This window comes from Chrysochloris asiatica, unplaced genomic scaffold, assembly GCF_000296735.1.
Source record: "Chrysochloris asiatica unplaced genomic scaffold, ChrAsi1.0 scaffold00004, whole genome shotgun sequence".
Lineage (NCBI taxonomy): Eukaryota > Metazoa > Chordata > Mammalia > Afrosoricida > Chrysochloridae > Chrysochloris > Chrysochloris asiatica.
In genome coordinates, this window is record NW_006408522.1 from 34,169,403 (window position 1) to 34,193,459 (window position 24,057).

The window sequence follows — 24,057 nt, forward strand, 5'->3', positions numbered from 1 at the left end:
CCTCTTTTCTCTGTCCCTCCACCTTACCAAACGTGATATCCTTCTCCAGTGACTGGTCCCTCTTGACAATATGTCCAAAGTATGAGAGACGAAGTTTGGCCATCTTGGCCTCCAGGCAGCACTCTGGCTGCACTTCTTCCAAAACAGATCTATTGGTTCTTTTGGCAGCCCATTGCACTTTCAATATTCTCCTCCAACACCGTTAACTCAAAAGCATCAATTCTTCTATCCTCATAATTACACACTTGGAGTCCTGATGTAACGCTCTGGGTTAATGAGCCAGACTGCAAAGCCATTTGAACTGCAAGGTCCGTGGTTCAAGCTCACCAGGTGCTCATCGGAAACCCTATACAGGATTGCTATGGGTCCAAATCAACTCGATGGCACTTAACACCAACAACAGTTATACACTTGGGAGAGTTTTGAAAATTTTTACTCTCATATTACCATCACCAATATCAAGCTACAGAAACTTCCCACCCCCTAAAGATGTGCCTTCACACCACTTTGCAGTCAGCCCTCAGCCCCACTCCTGGCCAAAGGCCGTCATTAATGTGATTTCTGTCACTTTGGCGTAAGTGTTGCCTGTTCTAGAATTTTAAATAAATGGACTGCTACAGTATGCTTTCTTGGGTGTCTGTCTGCTTTCCCTCAGCATTGTTTCTGAGATTCATCCTTATTGTTGCATGTATCAGTACATTATTCCTTTTGTTGCTGAGTGGTATGCCATCATACAGATGTGCCAGTTTGTTTTCCTATTTGCCTCTGGAGGGCCATTCTGGTTGTTTCCAGATTTTGATTATTTTGGATCAAGTTAGTAACCATAGTTCTAAAGAGCTAAGTCCTTCTGTGGCAGTTCAAGCACTCCCTAGGCATACCATAATTATCAATTAATTAACCTTTGTCTTTTGTATTTGAAGTGCCTTTAAATTTCAAAAGTATGTTTCATGTACTCCCAACTTCCAGAAAAGATGTGTTACAGTTTTGGGAATTTTGAAGTTAGTTTTTCCACAGAAAACATTAAGGTTTTCAGGAAACATTTATTGAAATGTACTCTGATCTGCTATGTTCTGGATGTTGTAGAGAACAAGCTAAGAAGGGCTTCTCCCCTCCAGATGTTCAGAGCCCAGTGGGGAAGACATATATGTTGAAGTAACATCACAGTTCTTAGGGGACACAGTGAGCACTTAAAGGATTCCACAAGAGCCATGGGGCAGTTCCTCAGAAGACACAGAGTTTGGTCTCAATGACTGAATAAGAGCTGTCTTGTGTCCACTCAGGTGTGGATGCATTCGTGAACTGAGACTTCTGTGACAATGAAGCTGTGTGTGTGTGTGCATGCCCTGAACAAAAACAGTCAACTCAAAATTTTGAAAACACTCTAGACCAAATGAAACAGCATTTAGGACCACATTCAGTCTAAGGGTCACCATTTTCAACCTTGATTTAAGCAGTAGTTCAGCACAGTGTGCCTGACCTCTGATATTGATAAGAACCAACCATCATTCTGTAGCAGAATCTTGGGGAAGGGCCATAATTCTTCTCCTCCTGAATACAAGTGTATGCTCTGGGTTATCCTAGCCAGCATGACTGAGCATGCCCTGGACTTTTCTCCGTCAGGGAGTGTCTATGATTAGAATCATAGATTTCATCTAGAAGCAAGTCAGAATCTTCAAGGCCATCTGGTTGAACTCCATCCATTTAAAGCAAAAAAAGAAAGGTCACCAGACCTCTTGAGTCCAATGACTCTATTTATAAAATGTGAGTGTTTTTCTGCCCAGTCAGTCTCTTCTCTTAGCTATTTTCTGAGCACTTTGGCAAATTCTTTCACCTGGCTCAAGTGTCACTGGCTCCAGATTTTCCTCTCCCCAGCCAAGCATTCTTCATTATACCACTGTGGACCAGCACTAGAGATAAAGATGAAAAAGACAGTAACTAGTAACCAGTAGTACTTACTAAGTGCCAAGGCAATTCTAAGTGCTTCAAATATATTAACTCTGCAGCCCCATGAGGTACATATTATTAACAGCCCCATTTTGCAGATGATGAAATGAGGCACAGAGAGGTTAAATAATTTGCTCAAGGTCACAGAACTACTTAGTGATGGAGCCCACAATCGAATCTCCATGTGGTCCAAAGCTCATATTGTTAAGCACTGTTTTGTGTGATTATGAGAAAGACATGATACCTGTGCTTAAAGGGTTTGTAGTAGAATGAGAGATCAACACCACCATCTGATTTTAAGATACTGCAGAAAGTGGTACAGTAGGATTACACAGTTGGAACAACTGACTGCACTTATGTTTTTGGGGGGGAATAATTATATATAATAATGTATAACATATAATGAAATATAATAATAATAGCTTACTTTTGTTAAGATTTGTTCCATCTCAACATAGTATTGAGCCGTGTTATAAGCATTTTCTCATGTACTCATTCAGCAGCCCTGTTCTACAGATGAGCAAATTGGGGGTTAAGGAAGTAAAGTAGCATGTAACAGAATCAAAGTTCATCTAGGTGTTTTGATGAATGACTAGATTTGGGTTGGATTTCTAGAGCTAGACCAGAAGGGAAGGATTTACCAAGGCCCAGCATGAGCAAAGACAGGAGAGCTTCTATGAGTATTACAATTCATGTTCAAATAAGCATATTTGAACTCTACATTTCCTCGTTTATACAACACACCACCTAACTATTTATTGGGGACTTTTTTGGATTTAAAAAAACGCCACTTTAAATGTGTTCTGTTTTGTTTTCTCACTAACAATAACCGAGTCTTGGCATTCAGCCCAACTTCACCATGCATTGCAGTCACCTGGGCGGCTTCAGCTGCAGACCACCAGCCCCAGAGATCCAATTCAGTGATTTGGTGACAGGGCCCGAAAGTATAAATTTTAGCAAACGCTTTATTTGATTTCCATGCAAAACCACACTGTGGCAAACCGGTGATCTGAGGCCCTCCTGACTCCCTGCTTTCTTCAGAGTGGTGATCATTAAGGCAGTGGCAGAATGCTTTCACCCACCGTGGCCTATCACAAATACTGAGAAACGCTTTTATCGCCGTTCATCTCTACTGACTACTTAGGTAGACATTTAGGTTTTCTTTTTAACTAAATAATATGTCATTAGAAGTTACATCATCATTTCTTAAGAATCAGGTGGGAACTTTTGATAAATAGGTATTTGGTGGCTGGATCTTTCGTGATACAGAAATTAAGCTGGCCAGCCTCACCCAGCTTGATAGTCCTCTGCGCTCTTCCTCGATCCCTTTGATTCTGATTAGCGTTGCTTACTTCCTATTTGTAGTTCTGTCCCTTTGATTGCATTGCCTGAAGTGTGGCATGCAGTCCTTTTACACTTGCTCAGTGACAAACAAAACCCATCTTTATGTAACTGTATTTCTTAGCCTTATTAAGCTTTCATTGTTGCTTTAAAACAAGAAAATGTGGACACGTCGTCATTCCTCCAGAGATGAATATTGACTTCACTGACAGTAAGCTTGTACCTGGCAGCTCTGTTTCCAATCACTTCATTTTATTGTAGCTTTGGAGTGAAACTTTTTTAAAGACATTTAAACTCACTATTGTTGTTGTTAGGTGCCATCAAGTCAGCCCTGACACACAGTCACCCCATTCACAACAGAATGAAACACTGCCCGGGCCTGTCCCATTGTAATCATCATTGTTATGTTTGAATCCATTGTTGCAGCCACTGTATTATATTAGTCTACCTCATTGAGGGTCTTCCTCTTATTTTTTGACTCTCCACTTTACCAAGCAAGCATGATGTCCTTCTCCAGGGACTGGTCCCTCCTGATAGTATGTCTGAAGTACATGAGAAAAAGTCTCACATCCTCACTTCTAAGGGGCATTCCGGCTGTACTTCTTCCAACCCATATTTGTTCCTTTTTCTGGCAGTCAATGGTACTTTCAATATTCTTGGCCAACACCATAATTCAAAGGCATCAACTATTCTTCAGTCTTTATTCATTTCCAGCTTTGACATGCATATTGTTGTTATTTAGTGCCATCGAGTTGGTTCTAACTCATAGCAACCCTGTGTAGGATATCTGAGGAACCTCTGACCTGTGGTTAGCAGTTCAGTACTTACCCTACATCACCATACCAGGGCTCCTTCACATGCATATTGTTATTGTTGTTAAGTAATAACTGCCAGCCTTGCAGTTCAAACTGACCTTGTGGTCCAGTACTTATCCTACAGAGCCACACCAAGACTCCTCACATGCATATTAGGTTATTGGAAATCAGGGGCTCCTTAGTCCACAAGGGGACCATCTTTGCTTTTTTAACACTTTTAAAAGGTCTTTTGCATCAGATATAGCAATACATCGCTTGATTTCTTGACTGCTGCTTCTATGGGCATTGATTTTGGATGCAAGTGAGTGAAATCCTTGACAACTTCAATCTTTTCTGTTTATCATGATGTTGCTTATTTGATTCTGTTGTGAGGATTTTTGTTTTCTTTATGTTGAGGTGTAATCCATACTGGTTTTTATCTTCATCAGTAAGTGTTTCAGTTCACTTTCAGTAAATAAGGTGGTGTCATCTGTATATTGCAGTTTGTTAATAGTCTTTTTTCAATCTTGATGCCATGTTCTCTTCATATAGCCCAGCTTCTCAGTTTATCTGATCAGCATCCAGATTGGATAAGTATGGTAAAACTATCCAACCTTGACACACACCTTTCCTGATTTTAAACCACACTGTATCCCCTTGTTCTATTTGAACAATTGCCTCTTAGACTATATACAGATTGCACATGAGCACAAGTAAGTCTTCTGGAATTCCCATTCTTAACAATGTTATACATAATTTGTTATGATCTGCATAGCCAGTAAAACACAGGGAATCATCTTTCTGGTATTCTCTACTTTCAGCTAAGATCCATCTGACATGAGCGGTGATATCCTGAATATTCTGAATCTAGCTTGAATTTTAAACAGCTCCCTGTAAATGTACTGCTGCAAATACTTTTGAATTATCTTCATCAAAATTTTACTTGTGTGTGATATTAATGGTGTCATTCAATAAGTGCCACATTCTGTTGGAACACCTTTCTTTGTAATGGCACAGATATGGATCTCTTTCAGTCACTTGGCCAGGTAGCTAGCTGTCTTCCACACTTCTTGGCATAAATGAGTGAACACTTCCAGCATTGGATCCATTTGTTGAAACATCTCAGTTGTTTTTGTTGGTTTAACTAGTGCCTTCAGTGCAGCTTGGACTTCCTCCTTCAGTACCATTGCTTCTTGATCATGTGCTACCTGCTGAAACGGTTGAACATCAACCACTTCTTGTTGGTACAATAGCCATATTCCTTCCATCTTCTTCTGATGCTTCCTGCATCATTTAGTATATGAAATACTGCTGCCAGAGTTTCCAGTATCCCAGCAACACACAGGCCACCACAGTACTACAAACTGACTGATGAGTGGTAGAAACTCACTATTCGGAACCAAAATTTAAGTTAAAGTTCAAACACATGCGGTAGCTACCAAAGTCCATAACTCAACCACGGCACCCTCCATGGGAGACAAACACATACACACACAGGTGAGGCAGCTCTGTTTCAGCTTCTCTGCCTGGGGGCTAGCAAGTTTCTTGTAAGAGGCATCCAACTTTCAGAAACAGTAAATTGCTGGAAAAAAAACAATCTACCACTCATGTTTCTTGGTAACAAACCAAGGAAACTGATTCTAACTAACTATGTTGTTGTTGTTATGTGCCGTGAAGTCAGTTCTGAGTCATAGCGACCCACTACAGGGTTTCCGAAGCTGTAAATCTTTTCGGGAGCAGAAAGCCTCATCTTTCTCCCACGGAACAGCTGGTAGTTTGGAACTGCTGACCTTGCAGTTTGCAGCCCAATTCACAACCACTACGCTACCAGAGCTCCTTTAACTATAGCAGAAAAGAAATTTGGGGGGAAGACCAGGTTGCTCCCAGAACTGATGGGAAGGTTGGTGAACTGGGCTCATTAAAAGGGTAAGCAGCTGCTGCCACTGGACTGTCAGCTCTGCCACCACCACTGAGACTCAACTCTAATTTCTCTGTATCTTTGCATGGCTTCCCCAGCGTGCACTATCGCACTCCCCTGGGAAGAGCTGATTGATTATCTGACCCTAGTTCACCTGTCTGTACCTCATCTTGCTAAGGAGAGGAGCTAGGAACTGTAAGCCATACCTTCAGCTTTTATTGTCATAAGGTACCCAGAAAAAGGAAGGACATTTTGCAAAAAAATAACTCATGTCCACCCCGTGTGCATCCCAGACAGAGCATTTTCTTTCATTTTGTTTCTAAACTTTCAGTTGCCTGTTTTTGTCTCCAGGGAGACCAAGTGAGAGAGTGGTCAAGTTGTCCCCATTGGACAAGCAAGGCCATATGCAGGTCCTTGTGAATAGTTCAGTGGTGTCCTCCCAGCTCCCAAAGGACAGCACACACACTCTTCTGCAGTCTCTCCCCCCATGATCTGGGACTGTCTGGTGGGAAAGTCAGTCCCACATGACAGGAGCACTTACTGGTGCCTTGGGAGGCAGTTTGTTTTGGCCTCACAGGGACAGGACTCAGTGAAATCTTGACTCTAAATCTTTACATACTACTGCATGACCCGCTCAATGGGTCTTTGATTTTCCTCTGTTCTAAACTGTCTGCTCACAGCTATGAAAATAAACTCTGGCCCACATTCGGAGATGTACCTTTGTCCTCCTAGTCCTCAGAGAATCAGGGTGTGCCACTGTAAGACAAAATAGAGAAGTGGAAAGCTGACCTGAAAGTATGCAAGAGGCACTATAGTGATAAATAGCACATTCAGGACAATGGTTTCCTCTGGGCGGAGGAGTGGGTAGGGGTCTTCAACACTTCTGAGTAGTTTCAGTGCCCTCATAAATCTGCTCTCCTTATACCTGTTCTTTGAATTCATGGAAACGTTTACCCATTGACCTCCTTTGTTTTTTCCTGTTAGACCCTTCTCTTCTAGACACTTTCTGATCTGCCATAACTTCCACGCTCCCTCCATCCTGAGTCTACCATTATTCTGAAATTGGTACTAGCGCTTTCATATTTTTGGTGTAGTGTATGTCCATAGGTGCATAAGGTTATGCAGTTTGCGGTCTGCTGCTAACCCACTCAGTTACACCACAGAAGAAAGACCTGGCAATCCGCTTCCCTAAATATTACAGCCAAGAAAATGCTATGGAGCAGTTTTGCTTTATTGCACGTGGGGTTACTAGGAGTCGGAGTCAACACAACACCTACAGGTTTGGGTTTGGGGATGTATCAATAGACTGCTGAGTATTATTTTGTATTTTAATATTTCACATGAATATTTTCTTATTGTACATACTCCTCTTGTACAATTGATTTTTCTAGATTTATCTGTATTGACAAGTGACGATCTAGTTCCTTTTTATCATTGTATGGTATTTATCATAGAAACTAGACTGAATTTTTAAAGTGTCAGAAACAAACATAGCAGAATATCAGAATTCATTGAAGTTACCTGCCACATGAAAGTTTCCTAATTTAAGAAAGAAGAGATAGCACTTGAGTAGGAGTCAGGAAAAGTGACACCTCATCAGGACTGTAAATTGGGCTAGATTAAGACGGATTCTACCTAGAGCAGAGGGTGAAGCATCCAGTTAATGTGAAGTGAGGGGAGATACACAAGAACACCCACACTTACAAATAACACCCATTTGGATTCAATGGCTGGATGATCAGAACTCAACTAGAGGAAGAAAGAAGAGGGAAAAAGAGTAATCCGCTACAGTTTGATACTTATGGATGTAGTAGCTTAAAAGAGGGAATGAATCTTTACAGCGAGAATCATTCCCAACTCCTCAGTACACAGGGTTGACAGGGATGGGCAACTTAGACATTGGCTACCTAAATGGGGGAACTACAGAGTCACAAAGTGACTGGCTTACAAGCTTTCAAGAGGGAGCCTAGTTTCAGAGGGTACAGGGGTAGGTAAGAATCTCCACTGAGTGGCTTCTAACCTGTCTGGATGGGGGCTGGTGAAAGGAGATGGGGATAAGACTCTTGTGGTTCAAAAGTGAATAATTGTTATCAGGACTGATTGTGAGTGTTGCAAATGTAAAGGTGGATGTTTTGTAACAAAAGAGGAGAGGAGTGGTTGACTTTGTAGTCCAGGAGTGGAGGACCCTGGGACCATCAAGGGAGAAGAGCAGAGTGTAGGACCCTATCCAGAGAAGCAGTGACACTAGCGATGGAGGCAGAGACGATGCCATGAAGAGATGGAGCGGCTGGGGACCCTGGACTCAGGGAGGGAGAGGGGCTGTGTGCTGATGGCCAGGGGGCAGGCTTGCGGGTTGTGCCCTTTGGTTATTTAAATGGTTGTATATTCCTGAGTGCTTTGGTGTACATCAAAAAAAACAGACAATGGAAGCAAAGAAAAAAGATTTACAATCTTAGAAACCCTACACAGGGCCGCTGTGGGTCAGAACTGACTCCATGGCAGTGAGTTTTGTTTTGAGTCATGGCAACCCCATGCACAAAATGCTACGTGGTCCTACACCATCCCCATTTTGAATTGTATGTGGGACCACTGCACTCCATAGAGTATTCTTGGGATTATTTTTAGAAGTAGATCACCAGACCTTTCTTCCTGCTCTGCTGAAACACGTTCAGCATTATAGAAACAAGCAAGGAGGCCCCACTGACATACTGTACACAGTGGCTGCACATGAGGACCCCTGAGCAGCCTTTGAACCCAGGCCTTCCTCACTGTTGTTGTTTTTGACTACCATCGAGTTTGTCCCTAGTCACAGAGACTCTATGTGGGCTTCTGAGGAGTGACTGGTGGGCTTGTGCCGCTGACTTTGCGGTTGGCAGTCCAGTGCTTATCTTGTGCACCACACCAGAACTCCAGCATGGGCATTGAGAATTCTACCACTGAAAACTCCCAATTTAAAAAAACAAACTCAAAACCTCCCATGTTTAAAGCATCCGTGATATCTGTAATTTCATTTAATCTTCATATCAACAACAATAAGAAATTCTGGAAAGAAGCAGAAGACAAAAATAACAATATTTACCTGGATCCTAGTGTGGCGCTGTAAATGGGCACTGGACTGCTAACCGCAGGGTTGGTGGTTGAAGCCCGCCGGTTGTTCCTCAGAAGCCCTACACAGGGTCGCTGTGAGTCAGATCCAGCTCAACATCACTTAACAACAACCTGTTGTTGTGGTAAGGTACTGAGAAGATGGAAGCCCAAAATGTAGGGAGGTCTTGATTTTTCTTAAAACTTTAGCTACTTGAATATGATCACTCAAAAGTAAAAATAAAAAAGGATTAAAGCATTCTAAAATTTATTCTGAGGATGGTTGCACAATTCTGTGAATATACTAAAATCATTGACTTGTATGTTTTAGATGGATGATTATAGGATATGTGAAATTATATCTCAATAAAGTTACTGGTAAACGGACAAAAGAAAAAAGAAAAAAAAAGACTGATTCCACAACTAATCAGACCACAAGTAAAAATAAACTGTGAAATCCGCCTCCTCTTGTTTGCTTTTTGTGGGAATCGGCTTCCCTGGGGAAATGCCTGAGAGTCTTGACCACAGGTCCAGAGGCATGTTTATTTAACTGCGTGAGTTGGAGAGTGTTGGTACATGGCCAAAGCAAGAATTTGTTGAGGGCCTGGCTGTTTTAAAAAAGAAATTGGCAAGAAACCACTTCACAGAATAAATGTGAGACAGAACTTTCAAAAATATTGATAACATACTTAACATATAAATAGCCCAAATGATAAATAGTGTTCACAGTTTCAGCCAGGCCAGCCTTTGACCTCCTAGGTACTCTCCAAAAACTCGGGTTGAGATTTCTACAGAAGAATATTTGACCCAGGACCTGTGCTTTTACAGAAAGACTATTAGATAGAGTAAGAGAGCTGTGTGGACTAACCAAAACTGTAGACGTGGAAGCAGTGCTCCATCAAGGGGACCAATAGCCCTCATTACTCCCTGTTTCTTCCCATGGAAAGGCTCTTGCAATGCCCTGCACTAGCCAGATGGGTCCACCCCAAAATGCGCCTTTGAAATGGGTCTTAGGTAGTGAAACCTCCAGTGCCTACAGCCTAGAGCCAGGCCCACTCCCTAGCACCTGCCGAGAGCAGGTACCTTCTGCAGCTTCCTGGTGCCATGTCTCCACAGCACTGACTTCCTCACTCTCCACCTAGGGTATGACTTCTGCCAGGTCCTGCAGTGGTTCGCAGAACGGGTCGACAGGATCATCCTGCTCTTCGATGCTCACAAACTGGACATTTCGGATGAGTTCTCAGAAGCCATCAAGGCCTTCCGGGGCCAGGATGACAAGATCCGCGTGGTGCTCAACAAAGCCGACCAGGTGGACACGCAGCAGCTGATGCGCGTCTACGGGGCCCTCATGTGGTCACTGGGCAAGGTCATCAACACACCTGAGGTGCTGCGCGTCTACATCGGCTCCTTCTGGGCACAGCCCCTGCAGAACACCGACAACCGCAGGCTCTTCGAGGCTGAGGCCCAGGACCTCTTCCGGGACATCCAGAGCCTCCCACAGAAAGCAGCTGTGCGCAAACTCAATGACCTCATCAAGAGAGCCAGGCTGGCCAAGGTAAGTGGGGAACGCCCTGGCTGCAGACTTAACCGGGGATGTTTCTGTTCTCTTCTGTACAGGAAGAGTTCGGGTGGGGGTTCACTCCAAAAACTTTAAGAAGTGGAACTAAGAATATAAACTCGGGGTCAGGTGATAGTTGTGCTGTTAGATACCTCCAAATCAGCCCATTTCCAATAGTGTAACACGTTGCCTGGTACTGCACCATCCTTGGGATCATTTGGAGATCAGACCATTGTGACCCATAGCATTTTCACTGGCTGGTTTTTGGAAGTAGATTGCCAAATCTTTCTTCTTAGTCTGCCTTAATCTGGAAGCTCCACTGAAACCAGTTCAGTATCATGGCAACACAACCCTCCACTGGCAGATGGGTCATCACTGTGCATGCACGGCACAGGTGGCTGGGAATCAAACCCAAAAAAACCAGACCCACTGCCATCGAGTCCTTTCCAGCTCATAGCGAGCCTGTATAGGATTTCTGAATCTGTAAATCTTTATGGGAATAGATAACCTCATCTTTCTTCTAAGGAGCAGCTGGTGAGTTTGAACCACCAACCTTGTGAGAATCAAGATCCAGTGGGGTTGTCGGTTCCAGCTCATAGCGACCCTGTAGAGGGTTTCCAAGGAGCAGCTGATAGGTTTGAACTGCCAATCTTGCAGTTAGCAGTCCAATGCTGATTCTACAGTGCCATACCAGGACTCCAGTTGATGTTAAGTGCTGTTGAGTTGGTTCCAACTCATAGCGACTATATGTAGAGTTTCCAAGGAGCGGCTGGTGAATTTGAACTGCTGACCTTGTGGTTAGCAGTGCTGATCCTACAGTGCCACCAGGACTCTAGTTGTTGTTGTTGTTATGTGCTGTGGAGTCGGTTCTGACTCAGAGCCACCCTGTACAGGGTTTCCAAGGCTGTAAATCTTTACGGGAGCAGAAAGCCTCATCTTTCTCCTGCAGAACAGCTGGTAGTTTCAGACTGTTGACCCTGAGGTCCACAGCCCGATTCGTAACCACCGCGCTACCAGAGCTCCTTTAGCCCTATTAAATGCTAGCTCCTAGTTCTATCATTTTAGGCAAACCTGTTTTCCAGTCTGTAAAATGGAGCTGAAATAAAAGAACTCCATAGGACACTGATGGCGATGCAGTGCAGTGGGGCTTGCCGAGCACCTGGCACAGGAAGAGTCAATGTCCTCAGTATGTGGAAGCTCAGAGTAGGTGTCAGGAGGGTGGGATGTAACCAACTGGCACCGAGAGAAGTGGTGCTGGTGGGACCATTGGGACCCAGTCACTTGCATGCCTAAGGTGTGGGATCTGATGTCACTGCTGGCCCCAGGGAAGCCCTGGGAGGAAGACTGACTAAGTCCATCCCTTGGGGTGTGCTGGTTTCAGAGTCACACCCCACCCCATTCTGGGTTGTGGCCTTTACCCATGCACACCTGGCTCCTCTCGTAGCTGACCTCACTCAAGTGTTAGGCTCAATTCTGTCAAGTCTGAAGCAAGAAAAGCACATGACTCCTTCAAAAGAAAGTATAGAAAAAAAATGGGTCTTTAAAATGTCTTTGTTTTCTAATGCTGCAAGTACCCTTGGAGTTTATCTAATCCCAGTGAAGTCCAAACCTGGTTCATCATCGGCAATACCAGGAGATTTAACCTGTGCAAGTACCCAGGCCCCGCCCTAAGCTTCCGATTCTGGAATCTGTGTTGGTATGTGTGAATGCATGCACACGTGTGGTGGTGATTCTGATGAGCCAGGTTTGGGAACCAGAGACCTAACTTGATTCCCTGATTTTACAAAGTCAGACAGTGATTTCTCCAGAATCATCTAATGCACTATGACAAAGCCAGATCTAGAGAACAGGCCTCCTGGCTCCCTGTCTAGTCCTCTCTTTTGGGCCCCATCACTTTGGCTAAGATGGCGCCTCCGGCCTTCATGTCCACGTCCGCTGATGCCTGGCTCAGGAAATGTCCGGATGCACTGTGGTCACACACTTACCCTCCCATGTTCCCCTTGCTTCACAGTCAGTGCTTTCTGGTCTCATCCAATCATTCCTCATCCAGTCAGCATTGACTCAACACCCCTGAGTCATGGCTGGGGAGCTCACAGGCCAGTAGAGGATAGAGGTGCCCACCAAACGCCCTGGTTACAGAATGGTGAGCCAGACGTGGTATACCATGGGTTCTCTGAGGGAGATGACTAGCTCTGCCTGGCAGGGTGACAGGTGTCACTGAGGTTAAGCCTTCCATCTTCTGCCAGTGTGCTCATGGAACAGCATGTATCCTTTGTCAAGAGAAATACCGCCATTGGCTGCCTGTGCCCTGTATGTGGTGCCTGGGTTGCCTGTTTTCCTCCCTGCTGACTTTATGCCCCAGTATGCCTACACATTCCTCCCCTATCGCTCAGCTAGCCTGCAGCCTCACGGCATTTCTGGGAGTCACCACTCTAACTTTGCTTCCTTTTGCCGACTATTTCCTTATCCAACTCCTGCCACTTTTGTTCCAGTTCCACAAGGAAATTGTGCTTAAGTGGTTTGATCCCTATGTGAATTCATTGATTCACAGCCTCTCCTGAGATGATTTCTCCCTCACAATCACCCCGGGCCTCAGGCTTGATGGCAGGAAGACTGGTTTCGCCTTCTCTACAGATACATAAACTTAACCTTCAGTTGGTACAAATACCCAATACTATTTTATACACCAAAGCTGGTAAATTATGACATAGTCTTTGCAGATGTCAGGATTTTAAAACTATTTTTAAATGTCTGAGGACAGTTTTAAGGAGCCCTGGCAGCATAATAGATTATGAGCTGAGTTGATAACCACAAGATCAGTATTTCTAATCTACCAGCCACTCCATGGGAGAAAGATGAGGCTTTCTGCTCCTATAAAGATTTACAGCCTCAGAAACCCTATGTAGGGTTGTTATGAGTTGGAACTGACTCAGTGGCACACAGTCACCACCACCATAGACATTTTTGGAGTTGTGGTGTGGTGCTGTAGGATAATCATCAGACTACCAACCACAAGATTGGTGGTTCAAACCCACCAGCCATTCCTCAGAAACCCTATTAGGGTCACTGTGAATCAGAACTGACTCGATAGCATTTAACAACAACAACAACATGGACATTTTCAATTTGCTAGTTACTGCTTAGGGCTCAGTAACTCAAGATGTAGCTGTGCCCTTGTTGTTGTTGTTATGTGCCATCAAGTCGGTTCCGACCCATAGCAACCCTGTATAGGGTTTCCGAGGGTGTAAATCTTTACGGGAGTAGAAAGCCTCATCTTTCTCCCTAGTCATGTAAATAAATAAAGAGCAGAAACCACCAGGGTGCCAAGTACCATAGAACTTCCCGGCATCCATCAGCAGGCCAGTGTCAGCCTAGGTCTAGCGCACAGACCACGACCCTACACTTGGACAGTGTAAATAATGAAAAACTTTGTGTGGACGTGGGGGAGGAGGGAGGCCAGCAAACTTGCTGAACTTACTTATAGGGAAAAAAACTTGTATTGTTTCTTGCTAAGAATAGTATCTGACTTGTTCCTTTTCATAAAGGAACAAGTTTGAAATATGGATATTTCCAGCCTGAGCTTCTTGGTGCCAGTGTGCTTGTGGGCAGTACCATGCTGACAAGGGGGACAGGAAACAGCCTCCAGTAGACCAGAAGCAGAACTCAGCACAAAGGCCTTAATTAACCGTGCACTGTTGACACTCATTTTACAGCATCTGCAGTTTTCTGTTCCATCTGTGAGCATGGCTTTTGCTTACATGGACAAAGGAGTCACTGAGTGTTTCTCTTTGAAGCATTTCTGCTTCATGAAAATGCTCTTTTATTTTGGGATGTTACTTTTTGTTTCCCCTGCTCCCATTTTCCTTAGAGTTTGTGGTGGTACAGGGGCCATACAATAAGGTGCTGAATATCCATTCAAATCCCTGTCAGACTGACTTCTAGGTCCAGAAAGCCCTAACATGACCGCTCAAATCCAGAGTGGACAGCTTCTAGAGTAGCAGTGGGTTTAAAAATATAGTTGAATGGTAATACAGTGAACCTGAGGAGCGCAGTGGCTCTGTAAGATAAGCACCGGACTGTGAACCACAAGGTCGATGTTTCAAGCCTACCAATAACTCTCTGGGAGAAAGATGACGTTTCTGGTCCCACAAAGATTTACAGCCTTGGAGACCGTGTACAGGGTTGCTGTGCATTGGAACCAACTCAATGACACACAACAGCAAAGGAAAAAAACAGGGTCCTTGGTTTCTGCATGACTTTGTCATTCTGTTTATTCTATAAAAAGTCTTCCCTTCACAGAAACACTACGAAGTTTGGAGATTCATTGAGCTGACATTTTTAAAACATGTAAATTCTTCAGATGTCACTCTCTAGGACAGAGTTGTTAAATGCATCATGTCAGTTCTGACTCAGAGTGACCTTGTACACGGTTTTGAAGGAACCGCTGGTGAGCGTGAACTGCTGACCTTGTGGTTCAAACCAACTTTTCAGTCTAGTGTATTAACCCACAGCACCACACCAGGACCTCATAGACAGAGTGTTGTTGTTGTTGTTAGGTGCCATCGAGTCGGTACCAATTCATAGCGACCCTATACATAACAGAACGAAACACTGCCTGGTCCTGGGCCAACCTCACAATTGTTAACACGCTTGAGCCCATTGATGCTGCCACTTTGCAAATCCATCTCACTAGGGCGCTTCCTCTTTTTCTCTGACCCTCCACCTTACCACACATGATACCCTTCTCAGTGAATGGTCCCTCCTGACAATATGTCTGAAGTATGAGAGACAAAGTTTGGCCATCCTGGTCTCCAAGGAGCACTGTGGCTGCACTTCTTCCAACACAAATCTCTTGGTTCTTTTGACAGCCCGTGGCATTTTTTCAATATTCTCCTCCAACACTATAACTCAAAAGCATCAATTCTTCTACGGTTTTCCTTATTCACTGTCCAGCTTTCACATGCATATGAGGTTATTGAAAATACCATGGCTTGGGTCAGGCGCACCTTAGTCCTCAAGCTGACATCTTTGCTCTTCAACACTTTAAAAAGGTCTTGTGCAACACATTTGCCTAATGCAATACGTCGTATGATCTCTTGATTGCTGCTTCCATGAGTGTTGATAGTTGATCCAAGAAGAATGAAGTCCTTGACAACTTTAATCTTTTCTCTGTTGATAAGAATGTTGTTTATGGGTCCAGTGGTGAGGATTTTTGTTTTCTTTACATTGAGATGCAATCCATACTGAAGTAGAAGGATGTAAATCTGTACCACAGCAGACTGCCACATCTTTTTCACAGAGATGCTGGTGGGTTTTAACCACCAACCTCTCTGTTAGCAACTAAGTACTTAACCACTGTGCCACCAGGCCTCCTAGATGTCACCTTGTTGTTGTTAAGTGCCATTGAGTCAGTTCCAACCATAGCAACCCTGTATATGGTTTCCAAGAAGTGGCTGCTAAGCTTGAACTGCCTTGCAGTTCAAACCAACCTTGCAGTCCAGCACATTAACCCACAATGCAACACTAGGATTCCAGATGTTACCTGTTGTTGTGAAGTGCCATCGAGTCAATTCCAACCCATAGTAACCCTGTATAGGGTTTGCAAGGAGCAGCTGGTGAGCTTGAACCGACCTTGCAGTTCAAACTGACCTTGCATTCCAGGGCATTAATCCACAGCGCCACACCAGTACTCCCAGATGTCACCTAAAAAGTGTCAGATCTAAGTTGGGGTATGAATAGACTGTGTCATTAAACAGAATTCATGTCCCATACAAAATTAAAGTAAGTACACTTTATTTTATTAAAGTTTTGGATGGAACAAAAGAAAAATGGTCTTATCTTAATCCGAAGAGTTCTTAAATTTAATAATTTCCCTGTGTTTCTTATTTATGTTGTTGTTAAGTGCCATCAAGTCAATTCCGACTCATAGCAATCCTTTACAGGGTTTCCAGGGAGCAGCTGGCGGGTTTGAACTGCCAACCTTGTGCCAAACTACAGTCCAGTGCTTATCCTACAGTGCCACACCAGGAGTCCTTCCTATTTATGTATATCTTATATTTAAGTGCCATTGAGTCTGTTCTGACTCATAGCAACCCTGTGTAGGGTTTCTGGGGGTTTAAATCTTCGCAGGAGGAGAAAGCCTCATCTTTCTCCCACAGAGCAGCTGGTGAAGTACCATGGACCTTATGCTTCGCAGTCCAGTGCTTATCATATGGGGCCACTGTGTATATATATATATATATCCCCTACAACTTTCTACTTCAAAGAACAGGAAACATTTAAATTGGTTTTTGGTTAACCCAAAGATCACATTTTATGATATCAGTAGACATTCTTTGAAGATGGTTTGTAATCCAAGATGTCAGCCAAGGTTCATTTCATGACTTTTAAAAGTAAACTATTTTGGGAAAGTCACACAAAAAAGGGTTTGGAAAATATAATTTAGTTTAATTTGGCTCTAATAAAAATAGCAAAACTAAGGAAATTAGGCTTCTAGAAATCCCCAATAGAAGTGTTTTATGGGATAAATGAATAGAAGTAAAAAGTGAGGCAAGTTTACCATCAGACCTCACGCTTTATAAACATATTGTCCCAAAGTAGGAACACACCCATTTGGACGGGTTTGCTCAACCAAAAATGAGTCACTGTTTGAGGAAGGAACAACTAAAAGTGAGAATGAAAAGGAGAGGTCAGTAATTTGGGGGCTCAATATAGTTTTGCAGAAGTTAGTGTGTTCTCCTTAGTCATGTGTAGTGTATAGAGCCTGGCTTGCCCGCCTAGTGGCCAATTCCTTCTGTGGAGACAGTAGACATTTTGAAGTTAAACCAAATGGATTCTGGTGAAAGTGTGTGAGAACCTTCTAGAATGGATCCTAGTCCTCCATAGGACTTTAAAAAATATCTACAATGGCAGTTCTGACCTGCCTTGAATATGTGTACAGTGTGTTAGCCCACATATGGAAGCCTACCTCTTTGACAGTTGACCTCAGATGACTGAGTGGGCCCCTCAAGTCCTCTTTAAGGCTGTTAAGAATCAAGTGTCACCATCAGTGCTGGCTTTGATCTGAACAGAGTAACAAAGCCTTGCTCCAGTAGGGGAAGTCATCTGTTCTCTGCTTCTTACAGGTTCACACTCTTAACAATCCATGGGTTCACTTCTCAGTTCTCTAGTTTATTAACAGAATTGTTTATATCGTTATAAACTCGTGTTTAAAATGTGCTGGTCTCCTGGCTTTAAATGCTGTATGCAAGTGTCCAGCTGGGCCTATAGAGGCAGGTCTCCAAGGGTAGTGTGAAGCTTGCAGATGAGTGTTGTACAGTCCCAGCCACCTTCCCCCCGCCCTACCCTCAGCAAGCAAATGTAACCAGGAACCTTTGTATTCTCCCCAACTACTTGCTGGCTGGTGTTGTCCTCCAAGATGAAAGAGAGTCTACTCAGCTACTACTGACTGCATGCTTTCCAATTGTGGATACAGTTAATGAGATCTGAGCTAGTGTGCATGTGTGAATTATATGTAGATTCAGGTACATAGAGGCTTCACAAAGTCTTGGGAAAAAATCCATTATCTTTCAATTCCATTGTCCACAAACCTTTGAAGCCCCCTCTTCCATTTTAAAGGGACAACATTCCTTCTTACTCATTGAATTGTCAGCCCAGAGATAAACTGTCATTTTCATCAATTTGATTGGATGATTTAGGGCTTTTCCAATTGTATGCAAGGAAATGGATGACTTGAGGGAGCTCTGACAGTTCAGAAGGCTCCTGGAGGTATGGTCATTCATTTGTGAATTAACCCTTGGACCCAGGTTTGTTGTTGTGAACCTTGTGATTCACAGTCTGCTGCTTATCCTACAGAGCCTCTGGGCTCCCCAGGTTCATTGTATTATCATTCAGATATATTTTAAAAGCCACTGCTAGTTAGTAGGTCCATTCTAACTCACTGTGACTCTGTGCCAAAACCAAATCCACTGCCATTGAATTGATTCTGACTCTTCATGACATATTGTAGAGGGCAGCTCCTTTGGTTTCTGAGACTATAAACCTTTATAGGAGCAGACAGTCTCATCTTTCTCTTGAAGAGTGCCTGATGGGATTGAACCATTGACCTTATGGTTAGCAGCTGACCACTTAACCAGTGTGCTACCAGGCTCCTTATTGTTCTATAGGACACAGTCCAGTTTGAATTCCCAATTTTTCCTAGCTGTTGGTTGGCAGTTTGAACCCACCAACTGCTCCTCAGGAGAAAGATGAGGCAGTCTGCTTCTGTAAAGATGTCCAGCTTTGGAAAGCCAATGGAACGGTTTTACCTCATCCTACAGGGTCACTATGAGTCAGAATCAACTCGATGGCTGTGGGCTTGGGTAGGCAGCAAAGTGGTCTCCAGAGCCTAACAAAGACTGGCAACTGCTCCATCCTGGGGCTCTGGGATGGGAGACTAAGCAGCCACCTAGGGCTTTCCACTTCAGTTAGGCTGGCTCTAGAGCAAGGCTGTATGGGAACAATACCCAAGCCTGGTCCAGTGGTTCCAGAAAGGCTAAGACTGAGGAAATGATGTAAGGACAGTTGGCAAGCAGCTGCTTCTCCCCAGTTGATTATGGCCACCGTGCCATGTCCTTCAGTGCTGCGAAAGGCCCAGCCCCAGCCCCTGACCAAGCAAAGTGTCTCACTGAGCTATGGACTGTATCTGCTTTTACCTCCTCTATGTAATTTTCCCTCTTCCACAAGTTTATAGTAGAAGTCTGTTCTCATCAATAGGATTTTCCATAGCTACACGGTCATTTTCTTTTTGAAATCGCTGCTGTTTTTTATCCTTTCTTATTTTAGTAATTTACTTGACTTAATTACTCTGTAGAATTCAGGCTAGACAAAGAGAACATTTATAATAATATTTATGTTTTAATGTCTTAAAATGGGAAATCTGTGGAAGAGTGGAATGTAAAGAAGGATGTGACAAGTGCAAATAGAGTTCTCCTGGAGGGGCTCTCTCTCTCTGTCTCACACACACACACACACACCTGTGGGTAACAGTCCTAGGCCTGCTACCCCCCCAAGTGATGAGTGTGTGGAGGCCTGGGGTAGTCCCACCACTGGTCCCATGCTGAAATAACTCTGGTGCCTCTACAGAGATCCTGGGGTTTAGATTGTCCACATGGAGGTTATGGGGATCCTCTTCTCATTTTCAGGAGACACATTTCCTTGTAGATCAGTGTTTACGCTGGCCTCCAATTTCTGTTTCTGATGCTCCCAGACATCAACCCAGCTCTGTTGGTAGCGTTCTCTTAGGATTTGCTGCCAATCACACCCAGACCTTACCAGATCCCTCACTGCCTACATAGACCCCCAGTAGCCATTCAAAGCCAGAGGCCAAGGATCCCTAGAAGAACTTCATGCCTGTAGAACTTCACTCCCTCCGAATTGTTCTACAAAAGCTACTAACCAATTAGTTATATCTAAAATTAATAGCTAGTTAAGTTCAGTTGTGCTCATTATAATTCAGATCGTTAAGCTGTAGATGTCGGTTATTAATTTGGTTTTGTTATTGATTTGTGGCTTAAGAAATCAAGTGTGTTAGAGAGGAGAGCTGCCCCACAGGGTTTTCTTGGCTGTGATCTTTATGGAAGCACATCACCTGACCCTGTGCCTTCCTTAGTGCCACTGGGTAGATTCAAACTACCAACCAACTTTTTGGTTACTGTTGTTGTTGTTGTTAAGTGCCAGCGAGTCGGTTCCAACTCATAGTGTCCCTGTGTAGGGGTTTCCAAGGAGTAGATGGTGAGTTTGAATTGCCGACCTTACGATTCAATCCAACCTTGTTGTCCAGTGCTTATCCTACAGTGCTATACCAGGACTCCTTTTGGTTACTTACTAATGGAGTGCCCATTGTTGACACGACCAGAGACCTTTAATCTCTGGACATTTGGACAGTTCTCTCTGAGGGCTGGAATAGATGCTGTTGGAAAGTCATTCTCACTGGAGAATTTCCACAGATATTGATGACCATGGTTGTGTGTAGTTGCCTATCAGTGTCATGCATGTAAGATAGCCCCTTGTTTCTTCCTCCTCTGGAACAATTCTAAAGGGCCTGTTCTCACCCTTCAGGTACATGCCTACATCATCAGTTACCTGAAGAAGGAAATGCCAAGTGTATTTGGAAAGGAAAACAAAAAGAGAGAACTTATTAGCAGGTTACCAGAAATCTACATTCTGCTGCAACGAGAATATCAGATTTCCGCAGGGGACTTCCCTGAGGTCAAGACCATGCAGGTAAGGAAGGGGGTGGAAATGCAGTGCCAGATTGTTGGGTTAGTTCCTAGGATCACATGACAGTCTCAAGGTTCAAGATCAAGAAATTGATTACAGTACCCACAACATAATAAACAGCTCTCTACCCACTTCCTTCCTGTGTTTACCATTTCCATTTGAACTTCTTTTGTATCCCTTCCTGCCTTCTGGGCTTTGGACAAATGCTGCCCTTTTGATCTTTATGGTGGTTCTCCCTGCTGTTATTGTTCAACCCAATGGTGGGGTGATGCTGATGGTGTGCCATGGAGTTGATTCTGACTCATAGCAACCCTGCATAGAGTTTCCAAGGCTATAAATCTTTACTGGAGCAGAAAGGCTCATCTTTTTCCCAAGCACTGGCTGGTACTTTCGAACTGCTGACCTTGAGGTTAGCAGCCTGATTTGTAACCACTATGTTACCAGAGCTCCTGTTCAAACCCTATAGACCTGTCTGTTGTTTGAGTGAAAGTTGATCCCTCGGCTGAGTTCAGTTCCAGTCCTGAAGAATGACCTAGGGCCATAGTCTCAAGGGTTCTACCTGTCTCTGTCAATGCTAATAAACCTGACATTTTTAATTGTTTCACATTTTCCTCCCTCTCTATCCAGGACCCTTTATTGTGATCCCTTTCAGAGTGGTCCCCCAAACGTTTAAACAAAAGTGAACACATAACCAAAGGAGGGAATTAAGTGTGTATCTGTTTGCCCCCATGAGACCAGAACTGGGTGGCATCTGGTTACTGTTAATGAATGTTTTGATCAAATATTCTATAGAAGAATCCTGGTCAAAAGGGGAGATAATGTGGAATAGAGTTCCTAATTCTTAATAGAATCCAGGCTTTATGTAGCTATTGAGCCTAGATGAATCCTTGAAATTATTGCCCTGAGATATCTTTAAATTTCAAACTTAAATCAAAGCTATCCCCTGAAATCTTCTTTGAACCAAAAAAGTAACTTATCTCAATTAGTAATATACGTCTGCTTTGAGCATTGTGTTCTTTAAGGAATTATCTGTGAGGTAAAATTAACAATGGCAATTGGGAAAGTTGGATGGGAAGCCTAGAGGGCAGAGAGTGTAAGATAACAGTGTTGGAATAATTTGGAAATGTGGTGTTAGGATGGTAGCACACCTAGAAGAATGTAATCAATGTCACTGAACTGTATGTAGAAATTGTTGAAGTGGTGTAGCTTTGCTTGTATACATTTGCATCAAAAGAAAAAACTTTCAATCAACAGGAAGCTCATAGCCAAGTACATGAAAAAAATCAGGCAAGCATTCCTCTTAGACTGTGTTCAAGAAGGTTGCTTTGATGTTGAGGCAATGCCTGTTTTTCAGAATCCCAGAACCTTAAAGGAATCAGAGCAACGTGACCTTCTGGTCACCTCCACTGTCCTTGAGCTCAAGCCTGCCCTGCCCTGGTGGGACTGTGAACTCACAGTGTTGCTGTCATAGACTCAGGAGGTTCAGTCAGACGCTGTGGGCCTCTGTGCACGTAGCTGGACTTTACTCTGTGCTCGTGAGGATTTTAGTGTAAAGGACAGTGCTGGGCAACCTTGAGCCTGGTTTCAGGGCCTTGCTCCTCGACATGTCTGGGCAGTACCAGCTGAATCTGGGTGGGTACTGCATTCAGCTGCCTGGCCTGGCCAGTGTGTCCTGCAGTGGAATTAGGATGACCATGGCATCTGAACAAGGCCGGCCCATCTGGCTTCTGTGTAGATGTTCCTCCTAGACAGACTGGCCACTCCTTGTCTCGTTCAGTGACCCATCTGCACTGCAGGCTTTAGTCCTCTTTGCAAAGCAGGCTGCACAGACTCACATGCAGCCGCCAGCAGAGGGCATGAGCTAGGGAAGCAACCAGGTAAACAAGAAACCTGCCACCCTCTCTGACTACCTGTGGTTTTCTCACATTTGAGAGAAATGTGGGTTCTGAGGAATCAGCTCTGCAAGTACAGGGAGAACTTGTGGGAGCCCATGAGAGGGGGACCGCTAGAGGGTGCACACCCCACCTCAGTGGGGAAGCTCATCCAGTCCAGTCCAGTTTGGGTACAAATCTTCAAAAAATACCAGGTAGGCCAAACAAAGCATGCCTGCATGTTGGCTTTAGCCTAGAATCCACCAGTCACTGACTTCTCCTGAGCTTCAGAGAGAGACAACCCTAATCCAGGAACCTGGGCCTCTGTGTTCCTGCTGGCCTCAGGGAGGGAGTATAAAGAGGGAGAGAGGTGAAAGAAGAGGAGGGAACTGCAAAGAGGAGAGACCAGATGATGTGGAAGGAAGGTTGATGGGTGGCAGGAGGGGGGAGCCTTTGATCCTGAGCTGTTTCTTTATTAATGTAAACTTTATATGATGTAAAGCTTCATTTACTGTAAAGTTTACACAGGAACATATGGGTGGCTAACTCTTAACATTTGGATGACAGCTTTGTACAGCTGGGTTGAGAGTGGATACATCTGGCTCATGTGATCTGGTCAGAAATGATGAGACTGTCTTCAAAATACAACAGCGTCTTTTCCAGAAATAAAATGGGTATTCCTGCACTCAGAGCATGAATTGGTGTATTTCTGGTAATGGGGGTGGCCAATTCAAGGGCTAACTCTGGCCTCCTGGAGACATCTCCTGCAGTGGATTCCCCCTACACATACTTGGGTTAAGCCTAGCACCCCGTGACCAAGCATTAGTACAGGAGGTTTTCCAACTTGAACTTTTAGGGAGCAATCCTCCCTTAAAGGAGTGCTGGTATGGAGCTGTGGGCTAATGTGCTGGACTGCAAAATCCTTTTGAACTGCAAGGTTGGCGGTTCAAGCTCACCAGCTGCTCCTCGAAAACCCTATACAGGTTCGTTGTGAGTCAGAACCAACTTGATGACACTTAACAACAAGCAGCAAGGTTGTAAATAAATGGACCAAGGGGCCAAAGTTAAGAATTCCTGCCCTGGAGGAGTTTACACTCTGGTTATAGTCTTTGCACGGACGATGCAGCTTGAGACAGCAAAGCTCACTTTGGTGACGTGCTCCTTGTCACAACACAAGTTGTACTGTGCTGCTGTTTAGTTGTTCTGTGTCCTCCTCAGCCTGAAACTCCCAGTGTCCATCCTGTTCATGCCAGTTCCCCAGCATCAAGGATGTGGTGGTGGTGGTTT

At 44.0% G+C, this 24,057-nt stretch overlaps 1 protein-coding gene across 1 annotated transcript in view; it reads left to right on the plus strand.

The window, feature by feature from the left end:
• Nucleotides 1–24,057, plus strand: part of EHD4 (EH-domain containing 4) — a 100,616-nt gene that overhangs the window by 69,780 nt on the left and 6,779 nt on the right. The window contains exons 4-5 of the mRNA XM_006831743.1: nucleotides 10,224–10,636; nucleotides 20,738–20,902. Of these exons, the coding sequence (XP_006831806.1) occupies nucleotides 10,224–10,636; nucleotides 20,738–20,902 (578 nt within the window). The remainder of the gene's footprint in view (nucleotides 1–10,223; nucleotides 10,637–20,737; nucleotides 20,903–24,057) is intronic.